The sequence below is a fragment of the Lycium ferocissimum genome, chromosome 11 (genome assembly GCF_029784015.1).
Source record: "Lycium ferocissimum isolate CSIRO_LF1 chromosome 11, AGI_CSIRO_Lferr_CH_V1, whole genome shotgun sequence".
Classification (NCBI taxonomy): domain Eukaryota; kingdom Viridiplantae; phylum Streptophyta; class Magnoliopsida; order Solanales; family Solanaceae; genus Lycium; species Lycium ferocissimum.
In genome coordinates, this window is record NC_081352.1 from 34,570,098 (window position 1) to 34,595,465 (window position 25,368).

Consider the following 25,368-nt stretch of genomic DNA (forward strand, 5'->3'; position numbering starts at 1 on the left):
ATTGGACCATATTACTATTATTATACTTTATATCATGGACTTTTTGGTTAGAGTCCAAATTGCGGTTAGTCCCTTTCACGCTGGTTGGTCGTCTCACTATCATCCAAAAAATCATCCACATTGCAGATAAGCAACAACAAGGAGGGCAAAATGGGCATAAACAAACATACTCATCCCGATTCCATTCAGCAACGGTTGATGGCAAAAATCAATTGTAGACTGGGGAGAATCGAATGGTATAATGAATACAAGCAGAGCATCAACACAAAAACGAGGACCAACAAAGAGAGGAAGCACAATCAATTACCAATTGGAGACAACCAGCTAGAGATCTACAGATCAGCAACAAACCTGTGCCCAGATGACGGAAACACCAATATCACGACAACAACTTCAAATGGATGACCAACGGGAGATCCAAGAAGAAATGCTCGCACAATCATCACCACCCATAGATTCCGAGCTTCCAAAGACAATAATGGAGCTTGAAGAACAAGATGATACACTTCAGTTAGAGAATCCAAAATTGGATGTATTATGACTCGGCGAGGTGAAGAAATCGATGGACAAAATGTAATGTATCTAAAGAAGAATCAACGCACCTTCGCTTTCGGAAGACTGAGAACAAATGAAGATGAAGATCGTGAGAGAGAAGAGCACACTTTCCCGATTTCAATGTTTCTACACTATTTCCTTTTCTTTATTTGCATTTTCTTTACTTTACGTATTGGACACGTTTTTGACTTATTAATAAAAAAATATAGTCAGTGGGGTAACACCCAACCTTACCTTTAAAAAAAAAAAAAAAAAAAAAACCTACCAAAAGCGTTGGTTTTATCTGATTTCTCAATTTCAATTTAAGAAAATATGGTAGTTTTATTTTGGTACATCAATTAAGTGTTGTTTACTTATTCCTATTGAACCCCTGAACTCATCCTCAAGTTTGTTTATCAAACACAGTCCGACTTACATAATATTCCATCTTCAATGTAGCAACATGCTAATATATATTCTAATTTAATTATGTCATCTTTTAACCAAGATTAGCAGCAATTGAGAGGGGGGAAAGAGCATCTCTTAATTAAGCTGGCAGTGGAAGAGTAGAACCAACTGAAACCGCGACACATCCATGGACCTAAAGAATGCTTACAACATGTCCAAAATATTAATCCGCCTTCATTTCCCCAATTCAATTTTTGCTTCTAACAAAAATCTTAGAAGATTTGATAAGGATGAGTTCAGGAGTTCAATAGAAACAACACTTGATTGAGGTGTCAAAATAAAAAAAATGGGGCAAATTTAGGGGGCCGCATATGCATTAAGCCTTTAAATAAAGTCTAGAAATACTTGCATATTATACATGATGCATTGATATTCACCATGGGTTTCTAACGTGTTGATTATTAATAGAGGTGATCATGGTGGTTGATGATACATAGATTTGAAAGTTCATAATCAGATCCACGTTCATTTCATTGCTTTTGACTTGAGCTATGAAATCATAAGAGCTGGGGGTGTTCATATTTCAGTTTTACTCGGTTTTTGATTAAAATCAAACAAAATTAGTCAATTTTTTTTTTAATATTCAAACCAAAACAAATCATTATAGTATAAATTTTTTCGATTTTATCGGTTTGATTCGATTTTTGTGGTTTTTCCAATTTTTAAGAATGTATTTTATAATGCATTAGAAATTGATCAAGTGAGGTAACATAACCCAAAATGCAAGCAAATACTACGCAAATTTTCCTCGTTATCTTTATTTTAAAAAACAAAAAAAGTTTAACATAATACTCTTATGTCAAATTACAACATTACATAAGTAAGTCCCAGCGTAACTTAAGTAAATATAATTCAAAAGAAAGAGAAAATATAAGTCTATAACCTCATTCACAATAAATTTTTACTTTAATAACATCACTCATATATGCCAAGTTTGTTAAGACTCATTCTTTCTAATATTAAGAGTTGTAATTTCAAAATTAGAATAATAACACAGTTATGCTAAATGAATTAAAAAAAAAATATACGAACAATTACATGGAATCACAAGAAGTAAAGGTTGGGAATGAGAAGAAAGGAGATAAAAGATAAATAATATAAAAAAAACATATTTTAAAAATAAAAATAATTAAAAAGAAAAAGGAAACTAAAATAATAGAAATTAAAATAAAAACAAAAAAGCAAGAAACTAAAAAGTAACGCTGTTACACTCAATTCTCAACCCTCCCTTGAGAATTGAAGAGTGTAATTAAATCCTCTCAATTACACTCAATTTCCACCTAATTAAGTAATTACTTAATCAAACAAGCAGGTCAAACTGTTTAATTACACTCAATTCCAATTATCTGGGTGGCTTTCCAAACAGGCCCCAAGTAACCACTCTTTTTTAATTGGAGGGAGTACTTCAAAATTCAATGATGCAAAAGTGACCCCAAACCTTTTTTTCCCCGCTTATTTCCCAGTATCTTATCCTTTACTCGTCATTACCAAAAACACATTGTTTCTGACAAAAAAGGGGGGGGGGAATGGGATTATTCCTTCCTATTTCCTACGAGTAAGAAGATGGACGATAAAAACCTGTGATTGAGACTTTGTCGTGAATTCCCAACCGAGGGTGTTACAAGAAGGCCTTGCTAAAAGTTTATTTTCACGTGTCCATATTAAACTAATAGATACATGACATGTATTTATACATGTACTCATATTATTATGATATTTTTTTCTTAATATTTTCACCTTATTAAATTCCTTAATCAAGGGTAAGTTAATACTCCTTCCGTTTCAATTTGTTTGTCTTGTTTTGACTTAGCACGGAATTTAAAAAAATAAATATTTATGAATTTTGTGGTCTTAAATTACAAATATATAAAATTGTAAAAAATTTTAATCTTGTGTTCTAAAATATTCCATGTGAAAAATTAAAATTAAAAAGTTGTCAAAATAAAACGATACATTATTTTTTGAAACCAACTAAAAAATAAAAATAAGAAAAACAAATTTAAACGAATTTAAAGAAGCGAGTATGTTTGATGCATGTAAACACCAGATTCACATAAATTTTTATGTGTTTTGCACCCTGGACCAAAACTACTAGGTAAAACATATCCTAGTTTTACCAGAAGAATAATCAGCAGGTACGCGTTCCACTAATTACTTGTCTTGCTGCACTTCCACATAACTTGGGTTGATTAGATTCTTAATTTTCTTTTAACTGCTCTTTTCCCTGTACTTCTCTGAGTGTACGCGGTTGGTAGTTTATCCTTAATAAAATAATACTACTAATTCCGGTTATTTTCTTGGATTTTTCTTCTTCAAATCTTGAAAACCCCATTATTAACCTACATTCCAAGTTGTGGCCTTGATTAATCAGAAAAAAGCAACAATATTTTATTCAACATTGTCTTCGTGTGAGCAGAAGACGACATTGACTTAAAGAAGTCTTCCTGTATTAATAATATACTAATTTTGAAGAGTCCGCTACTTTTTTAGTCTAAACAAACAAACAAACAAAAAAAAAAAAAAAAACCAAACTAACACAAAAAATAAAAATAAATAAAAATTACATAAGTAGGTTTCGCGCACAGATTCTGTGCGCGATAGGACCAAAGTGTAACTTTACACTTAAGTCTTTTCACGCACAGAATGCGTGCGTAATAGACCTCCATAAAAACCTAAAACACTTAGCCAATTTTCAGCAAACTCTTCTCTTTCATTTCCTCCATTTTTACCCCGTCAACACACTTTTGCACCCCCAAAAACATGTCTCAAAGCTCCCAAACCTCAAACTTTGCTATAGAACCGTATGTTTGTGAATGCGGTTATTATTGTAAGCTAAAATTATCAAGGACCCCGTATAATCCGGGTCGTTGTTTTTGGCGTTGTAAAGTGCCTGAAGATTATTTGTGCTATCTAGTTGTTGTTTATTATTTCTGTGTATTTTGTTTATTAAGTTTAATATTCCTATGTATTTTGTCTTTTCCCTTTCATCTATAATGTAATCTGCACCCTTTATGTACTAATTTATTTTAGTTTTTTCTTTAAATTATCAATTGTTGAACTTTTTATGTATTATTAACTCTATAAATTAATAATAGACTTAAACAATCAAAGCAAATTTAAAACTTACTAATTTTTTTCTCATTGATGACTTCTTCATAAACTAACAATACAAATTAACCGTACGCGTCGTAAATTTAAAAGAACTTAAATAATCCCTAATCTTCATCAGAATAGAAGTCCTCAATATCGTCTCGAAAAATATTGGTGTTTCTTAAGACACATCTTTTTTCGTAGATGTTAGTTCTCTACCGATTGATGATGCTTGTACTTCGCCAACTTTAGACATGTAAAATCTACAACGTCTTGCCAAACATTCCGTTGTTTCTTTTCTAATCCTTTGTACCAAGCTCGCAACTTTCTAGACCTACTCGAGGCATGGTTATTGAGTACCTTATCGGGATTGGAGCGTTGAGATTTTTCAAGTTACGAATAAGACGTTCTGATTTGGCAAGCCGATGTGACCATTCTCGGTGTAAATCGCAATAATATTCTCACCGATTTGAATATTTCACACTGCAGAAATCATCATTACGCTCTATAAGAAGGTGGGGATTTAGGTCATCTAGTTTGAAATCACTGTTATCACTCGAAAAACTCGCTATGATTTGAACTCTCATCATCCGCTATTTGGTTCTTTTGGAAGGAGTAAAGACTAAGCCGCGTTTCTACTACTCGACATTGAATACGTTGTAGTCTAATAACAAAAGAAAGGACTACTTATATAGTTGCAAACCCCATGTACCCCTAGTTGGGAGGGTGGTCTTTATGACCCTACCTACTTACTTTATATAAAAAAAATATTAATCTTCGGACATCTCACAGTCCGAATCCCACTTGGATCTAAATCTTGTGCTACCATGTACACCATATTCTACCCTAAGGTAATGTATTTGCATCCGATTGTTCTCTTCCCGAAAACGGTTAAGAGCAAAATTAAACTCTTGTGGAGTTCCACGAGGCATTGACATAACACTTTTTTTTTTTTAGCATTTACACCCTACTAACGCTAAATTTTGATCCCCGTGCCCTCCCCAACACGCCAATCCCACTCTGTCTCATTTTATTATTGTATTCTCATTGAATTTGTTGTTAGGGTTATTTGAGTATTAAAAGTCATCATCTAGTTCCCATGTCCTACCAATTGCTTCGAATATGTTTCTCGGGGTAAAACATGTAATAAAATCAAGATTATCAAATTGGGTGTAGAATGACACATGACTCATTTTAATGTGAATGCTTCCTGAAATTGTCAATCATGTTATATATAGTACTTCATTATTTGACCATTTTAATATGACTCTAACTTGTATTGCGCACCATTTTAATGCGCAGTATAAGTGTTGATTTGACAACACACCACTCATGACAATTTCAGGAATCTATGACACATAAAGGCTTGATTTGACAATACAATGCTGCATTATTTAACAATTTTAATATGACTTTCAATTGTATTGCGCATCATTTTAATGCGTAATATAAATGTTGATTGATCACTAAAAAAAACATGATGCATTGATGTTCACCATGGGTTTCTAATGTGTTGATTATTAATAGAGGTGATCATGGTGGTTGATGATACATAGATTTGAAAGTTCATAATCAGGTCCACGTTCATTTCATTGCTTTTGACTTGAGCTATGAAATCATAAGAACTAGGGGTGTTCATATTTCGGTTTGACTCGGTTTTTAATTAAAATTAAACAAAATTATTCAATTTTTTTTTTTAATATTCAAACCAAAGCAAACCATTATAGTATAAATTTTTTCGGTTTTATCGGTTTGGTTCGATTTTTGCGGTTTTTCCGATTTTTAAGAATGTATTTTATAATGCATTAGAAATTGATACAAGTGAGGTAACATAACCCAAAATGCAAGCAAATACTACGCAAATTTTCCTCGTTATCTTTATTTTAAAAAACAAAAAAAGTTTAACATAATACTCTTATGTCAAATTACAATATTACACAAGTAAGTCCCAGCGTAACTTAAGTAAATATAATTCAAAAGAAAGGGGAAATATAAGTCTATAACCTCATTCACAATAAATTTTTACTTTAATAACATCACTCATATATGCCAAGTTTGTTAAGACTCATTCTTTCTAATATTAAGAGTTGTAATTTCAAAATTAGAATAATAACACAAACTTATGCTAAATGAATTAAAAAAAAATATACGAACAATTACATGGAATCACAAGAAGTAAAGATTGGGAATGAGAAGAAAGGAGATAAAAGATAAATAATATAAAAGAAAAACATATTTTAAAAATAAAAATAATTAAAAAGAAAAAGGAAACTAAAATAATAGAAATAAAAATAAATTAAAATAAAAACAAAAAAGCAAGAAACTAAAAAGTAACGCTGTTACACTCAATTCTCAACCCTCCCTTGAGAATTGAAGAGTGTAATTAAATCCTCTCAATTACACTCAATTTTCACCTAATCAAGTAATTACTTAATCAAACAAGCAGGCCAAACTGTTTAATTACCCCAAATTACACTCAATTCCAATTATCTGGGTGGCTTTCCAAACGGCCCCAAGTAACCACTCTTTTTTAATTGGAGGAGTACTTCAAAATTCAATGATGCAAAAGTGACCCCAAACCTTTTTTTCCGCTTATTTCCCGATATCTTATCTTTTACTCGTCATTACCAAAAACACATTGTTTCGACAAAAAAAAAAAAAAGAGGGGGGGGGGGGGGAGGAATGGGATTATTCCTTCCTATTTCCTACGAGTAAGAAGATGGACGATAACAACCTGTGATTGAGACTTTGTCGCGAATTCCCAGCAAGGGGCATTACAAGAGGGCCTTGCTAAAAGTTTATTTTCACGTGTCCATATTAAACTAATAGATACTGTTGACACCCAATTTTGTCCCTCCTTTATTTCAACTTATCTCCTTGGGTTTCTGAATTTATCAATAATCTAAATATTTTATTTTCACTACTACTTTTATTTTACTGCTATTAATATCTTTACTTTCATTTTCACTATTTTCACTATCAACATTACGAGCATTACTTTATCACAATTTTTAATGGCTCGTCATCATTTTTATTTTGGCTTAAGTAACTAAAACGCCCCCGAACTTGGCACGAATTGCAACTTTCGTCCCCAAACTATTACTGCACTTTAAGACACCCCTAGACTTGGCAAAATGGGTTTTAATTAATCCTCGAGCTCATGACCCGGAGCGAGTGTATATCACTCGCGGGTCCAGCTGGATTAAAACGCTTATGTGGCCATCCACGTGTAATATATTCATGCCACATAATAAATTAGAACCGGGTAAATAACCCGACCCGACCCACGTTTAATTAAACCCCTCTCGATCCTAGAAGCGTCCATTTGAACCTCACCCTCAAAAACTCTCCGTCTCCCTTTGTTAGTGTTAACATGTTGAATAGGCTAACCATTACTAACCAGATGGTATAACGTATTGCTTCACAAAGTCATCATAATCATATTCAATATGCTAACCAAAATTAGATTACATTGTGAATCATCTAAATAGAACTTCACTTCAACCTAATTAGTACTACAACCATTGTTAATCATCTAAGTACAACTTCACTTCAACCTAATTAGTACTACTACCGTAACCAAGAAAAAACATAAAATTACATAGGACACTAATACATAGACAAATCTTCAATGTTTTTGACCACTCCAACTCTTTGGGATATAACTTAATTACCACAAACTCACTGTCATGGACGCAAAGTTTTATGCCGGATCCGGCAGACTTTTAGTTGTGTTTAACTAAAAGTCTGCCGGAGGGGGCAGACTTTTAGTTATGTTTAGTTATGCCGGGTCCGGCATAACTTTGATAATTCCTTCACAAAGTTATGCCGGGTCCAGCATACAAGTTTGCCCATTAAAAGTATGCCCCCATCGGCATAAATTTGTTAACGAATTATCAAACTTATGCCGATGGGGGCATACTTATGCCTTATGGGCAGACTTTGCCTTGAAGCATATATATGTATTTGTCATTCCAAACTAATTATGGGTTGCATTGTATAGCAAGATGTTAATTGTTAAACACCACAGTAGGCACGAACCCATTGTCATTAACGTGAGATACTAACTACTATTCGCTTAATTCGAACAATTTATTGTTAGGTTTTGAAGTATATATACGAGGATCCACACGAAATGCAGAATATTAATTTGTTAATTTCTTTGGGATATAACTTAATTACCACAAACTCACTGTCATGGACGCAAAGTTTTATGGTTACTTTAAATTTAATAGCTCAGATTCGAAAAAATCTAGTACTCTATATTCCGTTATGGAAAGGAAAGCATCACTGATAGAGGAAATAACAAAAGAAAATATGAAAATGCAGGAGTTAGCCAGATATCCTTGAATGCTTATTGTTTGGGCTCCTTCTTCACCGAAAGTTAATTATTTATTAGATTAGCTCATTGGTGGAGGAAAATGAATCTACTCACTCCCCCTATACTTCCTAAAGAACAAATGTAATGGAAGTCGTACAATGAAACGTGCTTTCACCACAAGGATAGTTGTATTTGTTCTTTCATTGTTTATGGCATTGCTAAAGAAAGCAGTTAATGTACTTGCCTCTGATATCCTAATGAAATTGTGTGTATATGAAGGCTTCAACCTAATCAATTTCTTGTTTGACACCTTAAGCGGTGAAGTTCCTGTGATGTAATACGATGGACTTCGACTTCCATATGGTATTACCGAATACCGTACCGAACCGAAGTTTAATTTACCGATTACCGAATTACCGAACCGAAGTTTGAAAGTTCGGTATTTGGTATCTATTTTCAATTACCGAATACCGAATTACCGATCCCGAACTTCAAAAATACCGAACCGAATACCGAACGCCCACCCCTAATTGAGAGAGAAAATTTAACAATTAGAAAAGAAGGAGAACAAAAAGCTTGAAATTCAAGTTATGGTGTATTTTAATGGAGGGAGGGGTTAAATAAGAAGTGGTCGATGTTTAGCCGTTGGAATTGAAGGAAATGTAAAGGGAAATGTCAAAATTGAAATTTTACCGTTTTAATGCCGATGTGGCACTTGTCACGCGCCTCTTGGCGTGTGACTACACTCACTATGCCATGTGGCAGCTCGGGGATTAATTAAAACCCATTTTGCCAAGTCTAGGGGTGTCTTAAAGTGCAGTAATAGTTTGGGGACGAAAGTTGCAATTCGTGCCAAGTTCGGGGGCGTTTTAGTTACTTAAGCCTTTTATTTTCAGATTTTGTGCTCGTTAAATTAATACTTTATCAAGTCTTTTATTTTATCATAATATATATTGTACTAGTTGTTAAGTTAAAAATCCAATGGAATTTATATGGAGGAGGAATTTCAGCCAAATTAATGACCCAAATGATCAAGCCCATAAATCCGCAACCCACATAATTTAGCCAGCCCATTTAGCCTTTCACCCGTCCAGCCCACTACTTTATTACCCGACCCGACCGGCCCAATTCCCTTATTCTTTTACCCTAATCCCTATCTTCCTCTCTCTTTCCTCAACCCACTCACCGCCGCACCTCCTCCCCCCTTCAACTCTCTCTTCGTTCCTCTCCTTTCCCCCCATTTTTAGCAAACAAACAGAATCCTTTTAGCCTTGAACAGATTGTCACCCCCATTTTCAGAACAGCAGCCACGCCTTATCCTCTGTCCTCTCTTTGTCGTCTACCTCGCTCTCGTCTCTCCTCCCTCTTCCATTTTCGACCAAAGTCTCAGCCTCTTTCAGCATTTACGACCTGTCCGCACCATTTCCATACAAGAAAACGACCTTACGTTGCTTTACCCGAAGTTTTCTGTCATTGACGAAGGGAGGTTTCTCATTTTTGCTTCAAAATACAACAAATCCTCAAAAAACAGAGAATCTGTCCACTTCAGGTAACACCCGAATCAAACCACGTGAACATTTCAACGGTTCACTTTGAATTCGTTTTGAAAAACCCTAGTTTAACATCCCGCCCAATTTTTGAACCGAAGAAAAACCCTAGAAATCATTCTATAAATACGTCTTAAGTTCTTAGCCGAAGGGGAGCTTACTTTTAAATTTGACAGCATCACTCTAAAATACAATCAACATATTACTTTACTTTCATTTTTACATTCGAAATTCGGATTGTTTTGATCGGGTCGGGTTCGTCGTGTTCGATTGTGGATCCGAGACCTCGTCGCCTCACTTCACTATACCCACAAAAGGGTACAGTTCCTTTAATTGCAGTCACGAGTTGTGGTGATTTTAGCCACTCTGTTTTTTATACTTTTAGACCGCGAGCTACTTCCTATTATGAACTGAGTTCCTGTCACAACTTGAGTTAAATTTCAGTTTTCATTCTGAGTCGAGTTATTGTATTATCGGCTGAAATACTGATCTTAAATTAATTTGGCTACTGCAAGTTGCAGCAGATGTTTGCTATACGCGACTGAACCAACCCTTTGTTTTGTTGCTTATTTTGAGAAAAGATTGATGTTTGGTGTTTGCTGTTCCGTTTACTGTTACCTTGTGCTACTTCTCATATTACTTTTCTTTTCTTTCACATGTACTCCGGAGCCTAAGAATCTCATTTTTGAGACTCGGCTACGCCGCCACCGAATGACAACCTTGCCGTCACCTTCACAAGATGATATCGCTTATCGCCGCTGTCTCTCTGTGAAAATTGCCGCATCTCTCAGGCTGTTGTATGCCACTATTTCCCATAAGCAAATGCGTGCCATAAGCTCCTAAGCCACTGCTTGCCATCAGCTGCAGTGTGCCACTTTCTTTTTCCACATTCGGGCTGTACCGAGGGCCATGGAATTTGGCTAATTGGCCATTAGTCGTTCCACTTTGTTATTTACTTGTTTGCTCTTCTATATATTCTTGCATGTGCATTTAATTTACATTGCATGACTAACACTTTTGTTTCTTAGTTTAGGTGAACCTTTTAATTAATAGGTTAGTGTAACGGGTAGTTAATTTGAAAGGAAATTAATAATTAATGCCACAAGTTTCATTCCTTCTATTTATGTTTAAACTATTTATAGTATTTACAATATTTATCTTCATTAGAATAATCGATTTTTCAAATAGTATGACTACATATTTTAAGCTAAAAGAATCAAAATTTACTCTTATTATCTTAGAACACTCGAAATACATATTTGTTAAAACATTAATATCAATCTTGCAATGACTTTACAAATACAATTTAATTTGCCAGTAGGCATAACTCATTTTTCAAATACATATAAACATTAAACAATCCCGTTTCTTTTAGTTTATTTATAACTAAACTCTTTTCATGCCATCACTACTTTTCTACAAGTTTTACTTTAAACAACATTCTACTTCTATCTATAACTTTAGCAATACTTTCAAGATATTTTCTTAAGTATTTAAAATACTGTATTTACACTTAAGCCTACCTAATCATAAGTCCTATTTCGGTTAACCATCGTTAATGGGTCTTAAAGGATGCCTAATACCTTCCCTTTAGACTAATTGAACCCTTACCTAGAATCTTAAGTTTTGCATCTTAAACAGAGTTGACTTTAGAAAACTCGCTTTAATCAACTTTAGGTGCCCTAATTCACCGTAAATAATTAGGTGGCGACTCCTTAACTTTAATTAATCTCGGAATTACCCGGATGTTGTAAACTATTTTGACCTCGGTTAAAATAGGGTATGACAGATACATGACATGTATTTATACATGTACTCATATTATTATGATATTTTTTTTCTTCATATTTTCACCTTATTAGATTCCTTAATCAAGCGTAAGTTAATACTCCTTCCGTTTCAATTTGTTTGTCTTGTTTTGACTTAACACGGAATTTAAGAAAATAAATATTTATGAATTTTGTGGTCTTAAATTACAAATATATAAAATTGTAAAAATTTTTAATCTTGTGTTCTAAAATATTCCATGTGAAAAATTAAAATTAAAAAGTTGTCAAAATAAAACGATACATTATTTTTTGAAACCAACTAAAAAATAAAAATAAGAAAAACAAATTTAAACGAATTTAAAGAAGCGAGTATGTTTGATGCATGTAAACACCAGATTCACATAAATTTTTATGTGTTTTGCACCCTGGACCAAACTACTAGGTAAAACATATCCTAGTTTTACCAGAAGAATAATCAGCAGGTACGCGTTCCACTAATTACTTGTCTTGCCGCACTTCCACATAACTTGGGTTGATTAGATTCTTAATTTTCTTTTAACTGCTCTTTCCCTGTACTTCTCTGAGTGTACGCGGTTGGTAGTTTATCCTTAATAAAACAATACTACTAATTCCGGTTATTTTCTTGGATTTTTCTTCTTCAAATCTTGAAAACCCCATTATTAACCTACATTCCAAGTTGTGGCCTTGATTAATCAGAAAAAAGCAACAATATTTTATTCAACATTGTCTTCGTGTGAGCAGAAGACGACATTGACTTAAAGAAGTCTTCCTGTATTAATAATATACTAATTTTGAAGAGTCCGCTACTTTTTTAGTCTAAACAAACAAACAAACAAAAAAAAAAAAAAAAAAACTAACACAAAAAAAAAAAAAAAAAATTACATAAGTAGGTTTCGCGCACAGATTCTGTGCGCGATAGGACCAAAGTGTAACTTTACACTTAAGTCTTTTCACGCACAGAATCTGTGCGTAATAGACCTCCATAAAAACCCTAAAACACTTAGCCAATTTTCAGCAAACTCTTCTCTTTCATTTCCTCCATTTTTACCCCGTCAACACACTTTTGCACCCCCCAAAAACATGTCTCAAAGCTCCCAAACCTCAAACTTTGCTATAGAACCCGATGTTTGTGAATGCGGTTATTATTGTAAGCTAAAATTATCAAGGACCCCAGATAATCCGGGTCGTTGTTTTTGGCGTTGTAAAGTGCCTGAAGATTATTTGTGCTATCTAGTTGTTGTTTATTATTTCTGTGTATTTTGTTTATTAAGTTTAATATTCCTATGTATTTTGTCTTTTCCCTTTCATCTATAATGTAATCTGCACCCTTTATGTACTAATTTATTTTAGTTTTTTCTTTAAATTATCAATTGTTGAACTTTTTATGTATTATTAACTCTATAAATTAATAATAGACTTAAACAATCAAAGCAAATTTAAAACTTACTAATTTTTTTCTCATTGATGACTTCTTCATAAACTAACAATACAAATTAACCGCATGCGTCAGAAATTTAAAAGAACTTAAATAATCCCTAATCTTCATCAGAATAGAAGTCCTCAATATCGTCCTCAGAAAAATATTGGCGGTTTCTTAAGACACATCTTTTTTCAGTAGATGTTAGTTCTCTACCGATTGATGATGCTTGTTCTTCGGCCAACTTTAGCATGTAAAATCTACAACGTCTTGCCAGCATTCTGTTGTTTTCTTTTCTAATCCTTTGTACGGCAAGCTCGCAACTTTCTAGACCTACTCGAGGCATGGTTATTGAGTACCTTATTGGGATTGGAGCGTTGAGATTTTTCAAGTTACGAATAAGACGTTCTGATTTGGCAAGCCGATGTGACCATTCTCGGTGTAAATCGCAATAATATTCTCACCGATTTGAATATTTCACACTGCAGAAATCATCATTACGCTCTATAAAAAGGTGGGGATTTAGGTCATCTAGTTTGAAATCACTGTTATCACTCGAAAAACTGCTATGATTTGAACTCTCATCATCACTGCTATTTGGTTCTTTTGGAAGGAGTAAAGACCAAGCTGCGTTTCTACTACTCGACATTGAATACGTTGTAGTCTAATAACAAAAGAAAGGACTACTTATATAGTTGCAAACCCCCATGTACCCCTAGTTGCGAGGGGGTGGTCTTTATGACCCTACCTACTTACTTTATATAAAAAAATATTAATCTTCATCGGACATCTCACAGTCCGAATCCCACTTGGATCTAAATCTTGTGCTACCATGTACACCATATTCTACCCTAAGGTAATGTATTTGCATCCGATTGTTCTCTTCCCGAAAACGGTTAAGAGCAAAATTAAACTCTTGTGGAGTTCCACGAGGCATTGACATAACACTTTTTTTTTAGCATTTACACCCTACTAACGCTAAATTTTGCTCCTGTGCTGCAGCCTCCCTAACACGCCAATCCCACTCCTGTCTCATTTTATTATTGTATTCTCCATTGAATTTGTTGTTAGGGTTATTTGAGTATTAAAAGTCATCATCTAGTTCCCATGTCCTACCAATTGCTTCGAATATGTTTCTCAGGGTAAAACATGTAATAAAATCAAGATTATCAAATTGGGTGTAGAATGACATGATGACTCATTTTAATGTGAATGCTTCCTGAAATTGTCAATCATGTTATATATAGTACTTCATTATTTGACCATTTTAATATGACTCTAACTTGTATTGCGCACCATTTTAATGCGCAGTATAAGTGTTGATTTGACAACACACCACACATAACAATTTCAGGAATCTATGACACATAAATGCTTGATTTGACAATACAATGATGCCGCGCTTTAATATAACTCATTTTAATATTTTAATGCGCAATGTAAGTGTTGATTTGACAACACACCACGCATGACAATTTTAGGAATCTATGACACATAAAGGCTTGATTTGACAATACAATGCTGCATTATTTGACCGTTTTAATATGACTCTCACTTGTATTGCGCACCATTTTAATACGCAATGTAAGTGTTGATTTGACAACACACCACGCATGACAATTTCAGGAATTTATGACACATAAAGGCTTGATTTAACAATACAATGCTGCATTATTTGATCGTTTTAATATGACTCTCACTTGTATTGCGCTCCATTTTAATGCACAATATAAGTGATGATTTGACAACACACCACACATGACAATTTCAGGAATCTATGACACATAAAGGCTTGATTTGATAATGTAATGCTGCATTATTTGACCATTTTAATATGACTCTCACTTGTATTGCGCACCATTTTAATGCGCAATATAAGTGATGATTTGACAACACACTACGCATAACAATTTCAGGAATCTATGACACATAAAGGCTTGATTTGACAATACAATGCTGCATTATTTGACCGTTTTAATATGACTCTCACTTGTATTGCGCACCATTTTAATGCGCAATGTAAGTGATGATTTGACAACACACCACACATGACAATTTCAGGAATTTATTTAACATGAATGTTGGACGAGTGAAAAACTCATCAATTTCATATGTCTAAGTCTTACAAGTCATTGAAAAAAAAATCAAAGTTCATAGAAAAAATGTCTCAAAATGCTTCAACTGTTAGGGTTTCACTATTTTGGGATGGAGATATCGTTGAGGACAATTACTCCGTTCGTTATAGTATCAGACCAAAAGCCTATGTTAAATTTTTAACAACTTTAAATTATGAAACACTAGTCAGTTACATGCACAAAAGAATGAAAACTACACCCACTGAGTTTGGAATCTCAATAACAGGCAGATATCCACAAACAATATCAAACGGTGTAGTGTGTTATGGCATGCACAATATCAACGATGATGAATCTTTGAGTGGTTATTTGGGATCGCCGGAAGAATATACTGATTTAGTATTCATTAATGTTCTTGAGATATATGTTGAAAAGATACCTCGGAAAGAAGTCCTTCAAGTCCAGCCTATTCATGGTAACACTTATGGGGACTTTAGTTCTTATGGAGACATTTTGAGTGGTCAAGTGCCGCTGGAAAATCTAAGCCAGCAATTTAATCAAGCTTACAATGAAAATTGGTAAATATGCATTTTTATATTATTATTGTGTGTAGTAGCACGTGTTTGTTGTATGAATTAGTAAATAACCATTTTTCAAATCTTTATAGGAGCTATTCTCAAAACTTGCCAGTGGCACAAAATATAGATGTTGGTCAACCCTCTCAGTTCAGTGGAGTAGATCATTCTCCACACCATGACAATGCTTATCAACATCAGTAAGTTCATCACCTTGATATTAAATAATCCGTATATATATATATATATATATATATATATATATATATATATATATGATGTTGGTATTTAAAATATGTTACTTTTCGTGTAGGAGGAGGAATTCACTTGATAATGAAGATTTTCCAAATTATTATGAGTCATTATCAAGTGATGACGATGAAATAGCTAATAATGCAGAGGTAACCGATGATGAATATGATAATGATGTTCAAGTTGATATGACCAATAATATTCCTCAAAGCCAAAACCAACAAGAACCAATGCACCACCATGTATCACCATCGATGGTGGAAAACCCAACTTCTAAAAGCCCAATTCATTGACATTCTAACAATATTCCTTATCTTGACAGCCTGTAAAGTCGTGATGATGCATTTGTCTTCCCAAGAGAAGATGATCATAGTCGCCTAAAAACCTGGATTGAACCAAAGAATCTCAACAGAGATCAATGCTACCTTGCAGTAGGAATGATGTTCGCATCCAAAAAGGCGTTGCAACGGGCTGTCAAAATTTATTATATTAAGGAAATGAGGGAGTTTAAGGTTGAACAGTCAAACACAAAGATATGGAGGCTAGTTTGTAGACGATGGTATCAAGGCTGTCAGTGGTTGCTTCGGGGAATTGTTAAGCCTGATGGTATGTGGGCTATCACAAAATTTCGCCAAAACGACACTTGTGATATGGAAGACAATCGAGCAGATAATTATAATTTAGATACAAACATGATTGCTCAAGTGTTACTTAAAGACGTTGCCGAAACGTCAAGGTAACTTATCTTACCTAGTACATTATATGTCTTTTATCAATTAAAAGATCATTACTAAATATTGTTTGTTTAAACTTGTGTAGGATCCCCATCAAAGATTGCATTAGAAACGTTCAAACCGTATATGGTAAAACTATAAGTAACAGAAAGGGATTTCTCAGGCGTAGATGTTTTTGAGATGGTCTTTGGAAATTGGCATACTCTTTTCAATCGCTGCCGAGGTATTTGGAGGCTCTACAACATTTTAATGTTGGTACTGTTGTAGAGTGGCGGCTTATAGAGGGTAAATTTTTCAACTTCATAGTTTGGACATTCAAACCATGTATTGATGGGTTTGCTCACTGCCAGCCAGTGATATCCATAGATGACACGCATGTATATGGTGCATACGACATCAAGCTCCTAATTGCAGTAGGAATGGATGCCAATGGGTCAATATTCCCTCTTGCTTTCGCAATTGCCGCTAATGAGAGCAACGACACATGGGGGATTTTTTTGACCCATTTGAAGACTCATGTTATTAAGGATCGTACGGGCATATGCATGTTGTCTGATCGTCATAAAGGCATATTGCACAATATGGATAATTTTCCAGAGTGGCAGTCTCCCCTTGTTTACCATCGCTATTGCTTAAGGCACTTGAAGGTAAATTTGCGATCAAAGTTTCACAATGGTACTCTAAACAAATTGATGTGGGGGACTGCGATGGAGCATCAACAAAGAAAATGGGCTGCAAAAATGGATCTCGATCGGGCGAGTTAGTGAACCCGCATACGTTTGGTTAATGAAGCTCGAGATTGAAAAATGGACGCTTCATGCTGATGGAGGCAAAAGATGGGGCATGCTCACAACAAACAACTCATAGTCTTTCAATGGCTTGCTGAAATCTACTCGGGGACTACCTGTCACCGCAATGGTAAGTATGACTTTCAAGCAGGTTGTGGAGCAATTTGTGGTTAGGACAAGGCAGGCCAAAGCGATATTAGCCGAAGGCGGGACATGAATGCCAAAGCCCTTCAAAAAGATGGAGCATTATAGAAAAAAATGTGAGCTTCACCAAATGACCGAGTATGACCCCATTCAATGTATGTATGAAGTTAGGACGGGTTATTACAACGGTACGGGTGGAAACATGCATACCGTTTATGAGGCAACAAGAACATGCAATTGTGGTAAGTGGCAAACATACCACATGCCGTGTTCTCATGCTTAAAGTGCTTCGAGAGAATGGCAAAAACGGTAACAAGTTATGTGGCGGGGGAATACAAGGTCCACAATTACCTTAAAACATATTTCGGCCAATTCCACCTACTTGGTAATGAAACTTATTGGCCAAACGAGCCGTTTTCAATGGTTGCTAACAAGGATTACATCAAGAAATTAGGCATTAACTCACAGAGTCTTAGACCCAATCAAATGGATATTAGTGAAAGAACTGACTCTCGCAGGTGCTCTACATGTAAGCAATATAGCCATGACAGGCGTTCGTGTGGGCAACAAGGCCGTGGTGGTACAAGCACATCTCGAAGTAATAGAGCCTCTAGAACTTGAAGATTGTATTGTTATTGTAATTTAGTAATGTATTGCTTTGAATTAGTATTGTAATTTAATGGAATGAATTATTTTTGAATTAGTATAAACCTCTCGTATTGGATGAATTATTGTTAAATAAAATATTTATATTTGTACATTCAAATATAATAATTAAACATAAAGATAACAAGTTTTCTAACAATACAAAATACACATTATATTAAAAAAAATGCGGATTACACAAAAGACATAGCAAAAACAAAAAAGACAAAAAAGAAAAATAACAACATAATATAAAAAAATAAAGGTAGTTCAAAATATTTTTATTTATACATTCGATTTGACTAAATAATAAAATGCTTAAAACACATTGACTTAAAAGAAGTCTTCCTGTTTTAATAATATACTAATTTTGAAGGACTAGACACACACTCATATACCACATAGCACCCACAGTGTGTTTGTGTTAATGCACAAAAGAACCACACCATTTGTGTTTGACTTATGGTTAGCAATATAAATTAATTGGATATTACTGAAGCTTCCTACCCTGTTTCCTGCCAAATGGGGGTCACTAATTTCTATATAAACTTTGGTGGTTGACAGTTGAACGTTACAACTGCTATCATATTTTGCTCTGTTTCATTTTTTTTCACTCCTTAATTGAACTTTGATGGTACAGAAAAGGAATATCAATCAGGGTAATGATGACGGCTCTAACTCTGAGTTTTCAACTCGAGAATCTATGCGCCAACATCCTTCTACCCAGTATGTTATTTAGGATGGGATCAGACCTTTTTTTTTTTTTTTTTTTTTTTTGCAGCTGTTATTTTGTTAATTTGGATTGCATTGATTGGCGTTTTTGACAGGCTTTTTACAGGGCCAAAGAGTTTTTCTCCTCCGCAAGAACTTGCACTTAGGCTGGAGCACTTAATCCGAAGAGTGGTATGATTCCATGCTCTAAGCAAGAAAATTATAGTATCTTTTTGTTTGCAGACCTACCGAATAGGCCCTCAGGGGTCGTTTGGTACGCGGACTAAATTATCCCGGTATTATAATTCTGGGATTATAGTCCTGAGACTAATTTATCCCATCTGAAAGGTGGGACAAAATAATCCCAACTATGAGGGGTCGTTTGGTACACGGTATTAGCTGGGATAGCCCAGCACTAACCGTGGGATTAATTTTGTATCATGTTTGGTAGAAGGTATAAATTTATAACAAAGTATAAAGTGCATTGCAAACTTAAAGATGGGATATCCCATCTTATCCCATTAATCCTGGGATTATTTTATCCCATCTCCAAGATGGGATAAATTAGTCCCAAGAGATGGGATAAATTAGTCCCAGGACTATAATTCTGGGATAATTTTGCCTACGTACCAAACGACCACTGATGGGATAAGGTGGGATATCCCAGGATTAGGTTTGAGCTTCATTTTATACTCTGTTTGGTACAAAGTATAACATTATCCTGGGATAAATCTATACCTTGTACCAAACAAAGTATAAAATTAATACAAAACTTAATATTGGGATATCCCACCTTATCCCGCATACCAAATGATTAGTGTCTTCGTGGAGATGCAGAAGGATGAATTTTGTTAAGCTCAGAAAGTTGTTGAGCTATTTTTTGATTGGAAAGTTTTATTTGGTTAGTGAACATCAGGTTATAGCCTGGACATCCTTGACCAGATATCTTCACATTGTTCATCAAATAGCTTTTACGTTTCTGTAAGTTTGCCTGCATTTTGATAAGTTACAAGGTTTTCTCCAGTGGCGGACCTAGTAAGAGCCCAGGGGGATCCGAACCCCCTTCGGCGAAAAATTGCACTGTATATACAAGGTGAAAATTATTTTTTATGTATATATAGTAGACGTTGAACCCCCTTAGCTTCTTCATTTATGGCTTCTTTATATTTTTGAACCCCCTTGGCATAAATCCTGGCTCCGCCACTGGTTTTCTCAGCCCAAAGTGCTCTTTACCTTTTGTTAATCCTTTTTACCTGCCACTGAATGTCTGTATTATGCATCCCTATTCTCATTATTTTGTTTCTCCAACTTGTTGATGTTTACTTTTTATCTCAAGAAGGTAGGATAATTGTGTTTTGTTCTTGATTGGAGGATTGTTATCAATTCATGTTAATTAGTAGTAATATGGTTTGCCGCTAGTTTAACTATTAGACAATACCAGGCCATGTATGTAATTCTGCAGGTATACGAGTGCCAGTAAAATGCCATTCACAAGGTAAAAGGTAAAATATTTTTCATTTCTTCTCAATAGGAGTAATCTTGAAAGTTATTGATATTTGAATCTAATATTATATTGTTACAGAGAGAAGCAGTATTTTGTTTTATTTTTTATTTTATACTTTGATTTGTCTTCTGTTAAAGTTTCCATATTTATCATTCTTTGTTTTCTTAAACGGTGATAGGTGCGTTAAGAGCTTGAGAGAGCACTCCGATCAAACCTGAGGTTAGTTCTTGCTTTTAACCAAATGACTGTTGATAATCCCCTTGACTTTTTGTCTACCACGCTTACCCAGCACATGGAAGAATTATGCAGTTTTCTTAACTATAGACTTACCATTCTCTAAGTATCAACATGAATCTGTTGGTTGATATTGGTATAAAATGATTTACAAGGGGATTTCTTTTGGTTGTTGCAGATCCTCACTTAATGATATGGAGACTTCTCAATCGAGGACTATTCAGTTACTTTTTGACGATATATTTCCTACCTCCCTTTACATGGGTAGTAAAATATCCGCGGGCAATAGGCCCATTAAAGTTCTCTTGCATGATGCTAGTTCCAACCAGAGGATAACATCTGGACCCTTATCTTCAGTAAAAGTTGGTGTGGTTGAGCTTAATGGGGAATTTAATCCCAACGATCAAGAAAACTGGACTGAAGAAGAGTTCAGCAGAGAAGTTGTTCATGAGAGAAAAGGAAAACGTCCATTATTGACTGGAGATTTATTCATTCAGCTAAGGGACGGTGTGGGATATCTGGGTGATATCAGCTTCACTGACAATTCAAGCTGGACAAAGAGCAGGACCTTTAGGTTGGGATTGAAATTGATTAACCGCTCTGGTGAATTTAGGGTCAGATAAGGAGTTAGCAAGCCCATTACTGTGAGAGATCATCGTGGGGAGGGTAAGTTCCTTTTACCTGCCCTTATCCCCATCCCATTAATGACACCCTGCAAAGTGGGAAAAGAGGATTGATGGATAGAAATTTGTTTATGCTTGCTATATTATCCACTTCTACTTGCCTCAAGCAGATTAAAATATCCATTTTGTGGAGATGCTGCTTGTAGTACTGCTTTCCGGTCGTTGTGCCTATTATTTTGATGTAATATTTTGTACTGACATTGTTTTATTTTCTTATTCCTTCGGTTTAGCTTGTAGGAAGCATTACCCTCCCACTTTGGATGATGAAATATGGCGGTTGGAAAATAATGCAAAAAATGGTGCATCACGCAAACGGTTGAGTCAGGAAGGAATATCCTGTGTGAAAGACTTCCTACGGCTGTATGTCACTGATCCATCTCTTTTGCGCAAGGTAAGCTCATCCTTAATACTAACATTTCGAATCTTGTCTTTGATCTGTAAGTCGAACTTTTATATAAGTAAAGTATCTGTTTTTGTCTCATCTAATTTGTAGATGCTGGCTTGTGGGGTTGGAAACAACACATGGGAGATAATAACTGAACATGTGAAAACCTGTGTTTTAGACAACATTGAGTGGTACATACACAACGCTGGAGAAAGTATTGTACTTCTGTTCAACTGCATCTATGAGCTCGCAGGAGCAATTCTTGATGGACAAAATTTGCAGTCCTTGGACAAACTAGATGTATTTCAGAAGGTCTGTATCCCACATAGATATTTATTTGGTTCTTTACCGTAATAATTAAAAAGCTGATAGTATTCTTATAACTGCCTGTGGAAGGTGGAAGACTTTAAGCATCGTGTTTACAAAAATTTGAATTGTCTAATTCCCCTTGAGGACCACTCTTTGATTGGCCAAGCCCTCCTTATATCCAATCTGCAAATTGGCCTTTCTCATACTCCTAGTTCAAGCCAACACACTATGAACTACCCAGTTGAACAAGGTATGAACCATCAAATCGTCTTCTTCAGTCATATGCCTCTTTCTGCCCTTTATTTTTCCATTTTCCTTCTTTAAGTTGTTTTGTCTTTATTTTTGTTTTCTTTTGTGGGGATGGGGCGGAGGGAGGAGGTATGGCAAAAGTATGCTTTCAACTAAGCATGTTCATACATCTGATTGAAGTTGGAGTTGTGTTTGGTTATAGTTTTTGCAAAGAATATATGATTGTTTAAATGTCTTGAAAGTGAAAATAAGTTTTTTGGTGTTTTTCAAATTCCAATTACAACAGTTGTATTTGGAATTTCCATGGCTAAACGTTGATTTCCAAATAAAGTGAAAACGTTTTTCCGAAGAAAGTGAAAAATCTTATGGCCAAACGGGCCCTTACTCTTAGTTACTGTATTTTATGTACAAAAATTGCCTCAAATATAGTCCTCCACTGTTAAGGTTGTTCAAGTTGAACGACCCCATTGAGTTGCTCAGATGGTAAGTACCTTTCATCTTCAATCCAAAGGTTGTGGGTTCGAGTTATCAAATGAGCAAATAGGGGAAGCTCTTGGGAGAGGGGTAAAAAAAGGAGGATATTTCGTTTAAATTAAAAAAGGGGAAATGGTCAAATTTTCCCCGTTATTAAGAAAAAATTTGCAGTCTCAAAGGAAATAAAACAACAAGTACAACAACATACCCAGTGAAATCCCACAAAGTGGGGTCCGCAGAGGGTAGAGTGTACGCCGACCTTACCCCTACCTTGGGAGGTAGAGAGGCTGTTTCCAGTCTACCCTTGGGAGGTAGAGAAGCTGTTTCCAGTAGACCCTTGGCAAGGTAGAGAAGCTGTTTCCAGTAGACCCTTGGCACAAGAACAAGCAATTCAAAGCAATATATAACAATGAAAATACACAAAAAAAACTTTTTTTTTTTCTATAAGGAGGTAGCATATTGTCTTATCTCTTTTATTTTGGTTGATAAGTAAGGTAGCAAATAGTTTCATCCCGTGGTATACTTCCACCAATTTTTTTTGTATTAGGGATTGTGGTTGCTGATCTTGGTTCAATCTGCCATTTTAGTCATCTATGCTTTTGTCGACCAGATCAGGAAAACTGAAAAAACTTAGCATTGCATGTTGCTATGGTATGGTATGTGACGGCTTGGTTGAAGCAGTTCAAAAGCTCCCATTGTTAGAAGAGCTGAGCCTGACACACACTACTATCACAACAGAAGGCATTGAAGCTCTTGGGCACTCTTGCCCATGGTTGAAGTCGTTTGAATTGAATAACTCCTTGGATATGGGATCAGGTGATTACTTTGAAAATGAAGATGTGAGAAATGAAGAGGCTCTAGCTATTGCTAAAAACCTGCCAACCTTGCACCACCTTCAACTCATTGGAAACAGTATTACAAATAAAGGCCTCAAGGCTATTCTTGATAGTTGTCCTCATCTTGTATCACTTGATCTGCGGCTGTGCAAATATGTTAGCCTCAACGAAGTCTTGAGTAGTAGAATATCTGGACAAATTAAAAATGTGAAGCTCCCTCATGATTCTCTGGCAGGTCTTGACTTTTCATTTAACGCTTGCGGGGAAGAAGATGATGACCTGTCATTTGAGGATTATGAACGGGACATGTCATCTGAGGATGATGAATGGGACATGTCATCTGAGGATAATGAAGATGACATGTCTGATGATTACTGACAGCTGTCCTGTTTCAGCCTCATTTCTGAAGTTGCGGACTTTTTGGGTCATTGGACTATCAACAGTTGTTCAGGTGTCTACAATGATAATGTAGCGAATATTTTGTATTATTACACCCCCCCCCCCCTCCTTCTTCTTGTGTCAGTATTTTTGTTAAAAATTTCCTTGGGAGTATGTCTTTACAACATGAAATTGGGGAATACGTCTCAATGAGGCATCTCCATTTTAAGGATGTATTTATCTTCTCAAGTATCCAGTACTAGATAACTTGCAATGTGCTTCTACGTTGATCCCTTCTTGTTGCACAAAAGAAATATTTCTAGGGATTTAATTGGAGATTTTTCCTAGATAATCTAATATATTGACATTAACTAGAGACACTAAATATTGCACTGCTTGGAACTCAGTCGACTGATTCTTTTTTTATGCTTCCGTGTTTGAATTCTTTGCAACACTCATTTGTAATCGGAGGACAGGAGGATAATTAGCCAGTTGTTCAAACTCGAGGTGCCGAAATCAAAAGCTGATGCCTTTGTGCATCAAGAGTGGGAAGTAAAAGAGAAGGATTTACTTAATTGTAGTTGTTGCTCCTTGAAAATTTGCCTCCCCAGTATTGGAGAGCCACTGATGATTCTTTCCCATGCCTTGAGCACGTAATTATCATAAACTACAGCTGCTTAGAAGAGATTCCTGAAGGATATGCAAAGAGTATGACACTGCAGCTAATTGAGCTACTCATTTATACCAGGCACAGATGTATGGAGGTCCAAAATGTCATCTCATGGTTCGAGTTGATTAATTGATAAAAATAGTCTCTTAACATTTCTCCTTGATTTGTTATCTCGTGTCAATACTTGTTAAGAATCATTCTTAATTATTATAATTCATCTTGAATTGACAAGTTTTATGCCAGTTATCAGCCTACTGTATTCTTCCTGCTCCTTTATCCAAATTTGGGACCGACAATGTGGACAAGCGCACCCATACGAAGTGTATATTGGATAGACAATCAGTTATAAATTGCATTTAGTAGAGGAGCCTGTCTTGTACTAAATTAGCCAAATGAATTTAGTTTCTATTGAGTTAAGGCCACTCCTACGTTCTTTCTTTATTTTATTTTTAAAATATTTTAATGTATATATTTATTTATTGAAGATTATTATAGTCACTCTGTCCTTGTACCGAGGGATCTATCAAAAATAACCTCTCTACCTTCTAAGGTAGG

General features: G+C 35.1%; 1 protein-coding gene and 1 pseudogene across 1 annotated transcript; both read left to right on the top strand.

Annotated features, from left to right (window-relative positions):
• The first annotated feature begins 15,488 nt into the window (after positions 1–15,488).
• On the top strand, positions 15,489–23,794 carry LOC132038271 (calmodulin-binding protein 60 B-like; annotated as a pseudogene).
• On the top strand, positions 23,583–24,143 carry LOC132038272 (putative F-box/LRR-repeat protein 23). Its single transcript, XM_059428960.1, has one exon. The coding sequence runs from the start codon at positions 23,583–23,585 to the stop codon at positions 24,141–24,143; it is 561 nt and encodes a 186-aa protein (XP_059284943.1).
• The last annotated feature ends 1,225 nt before the right edge of the window (positions 24,144–25,368 follow it).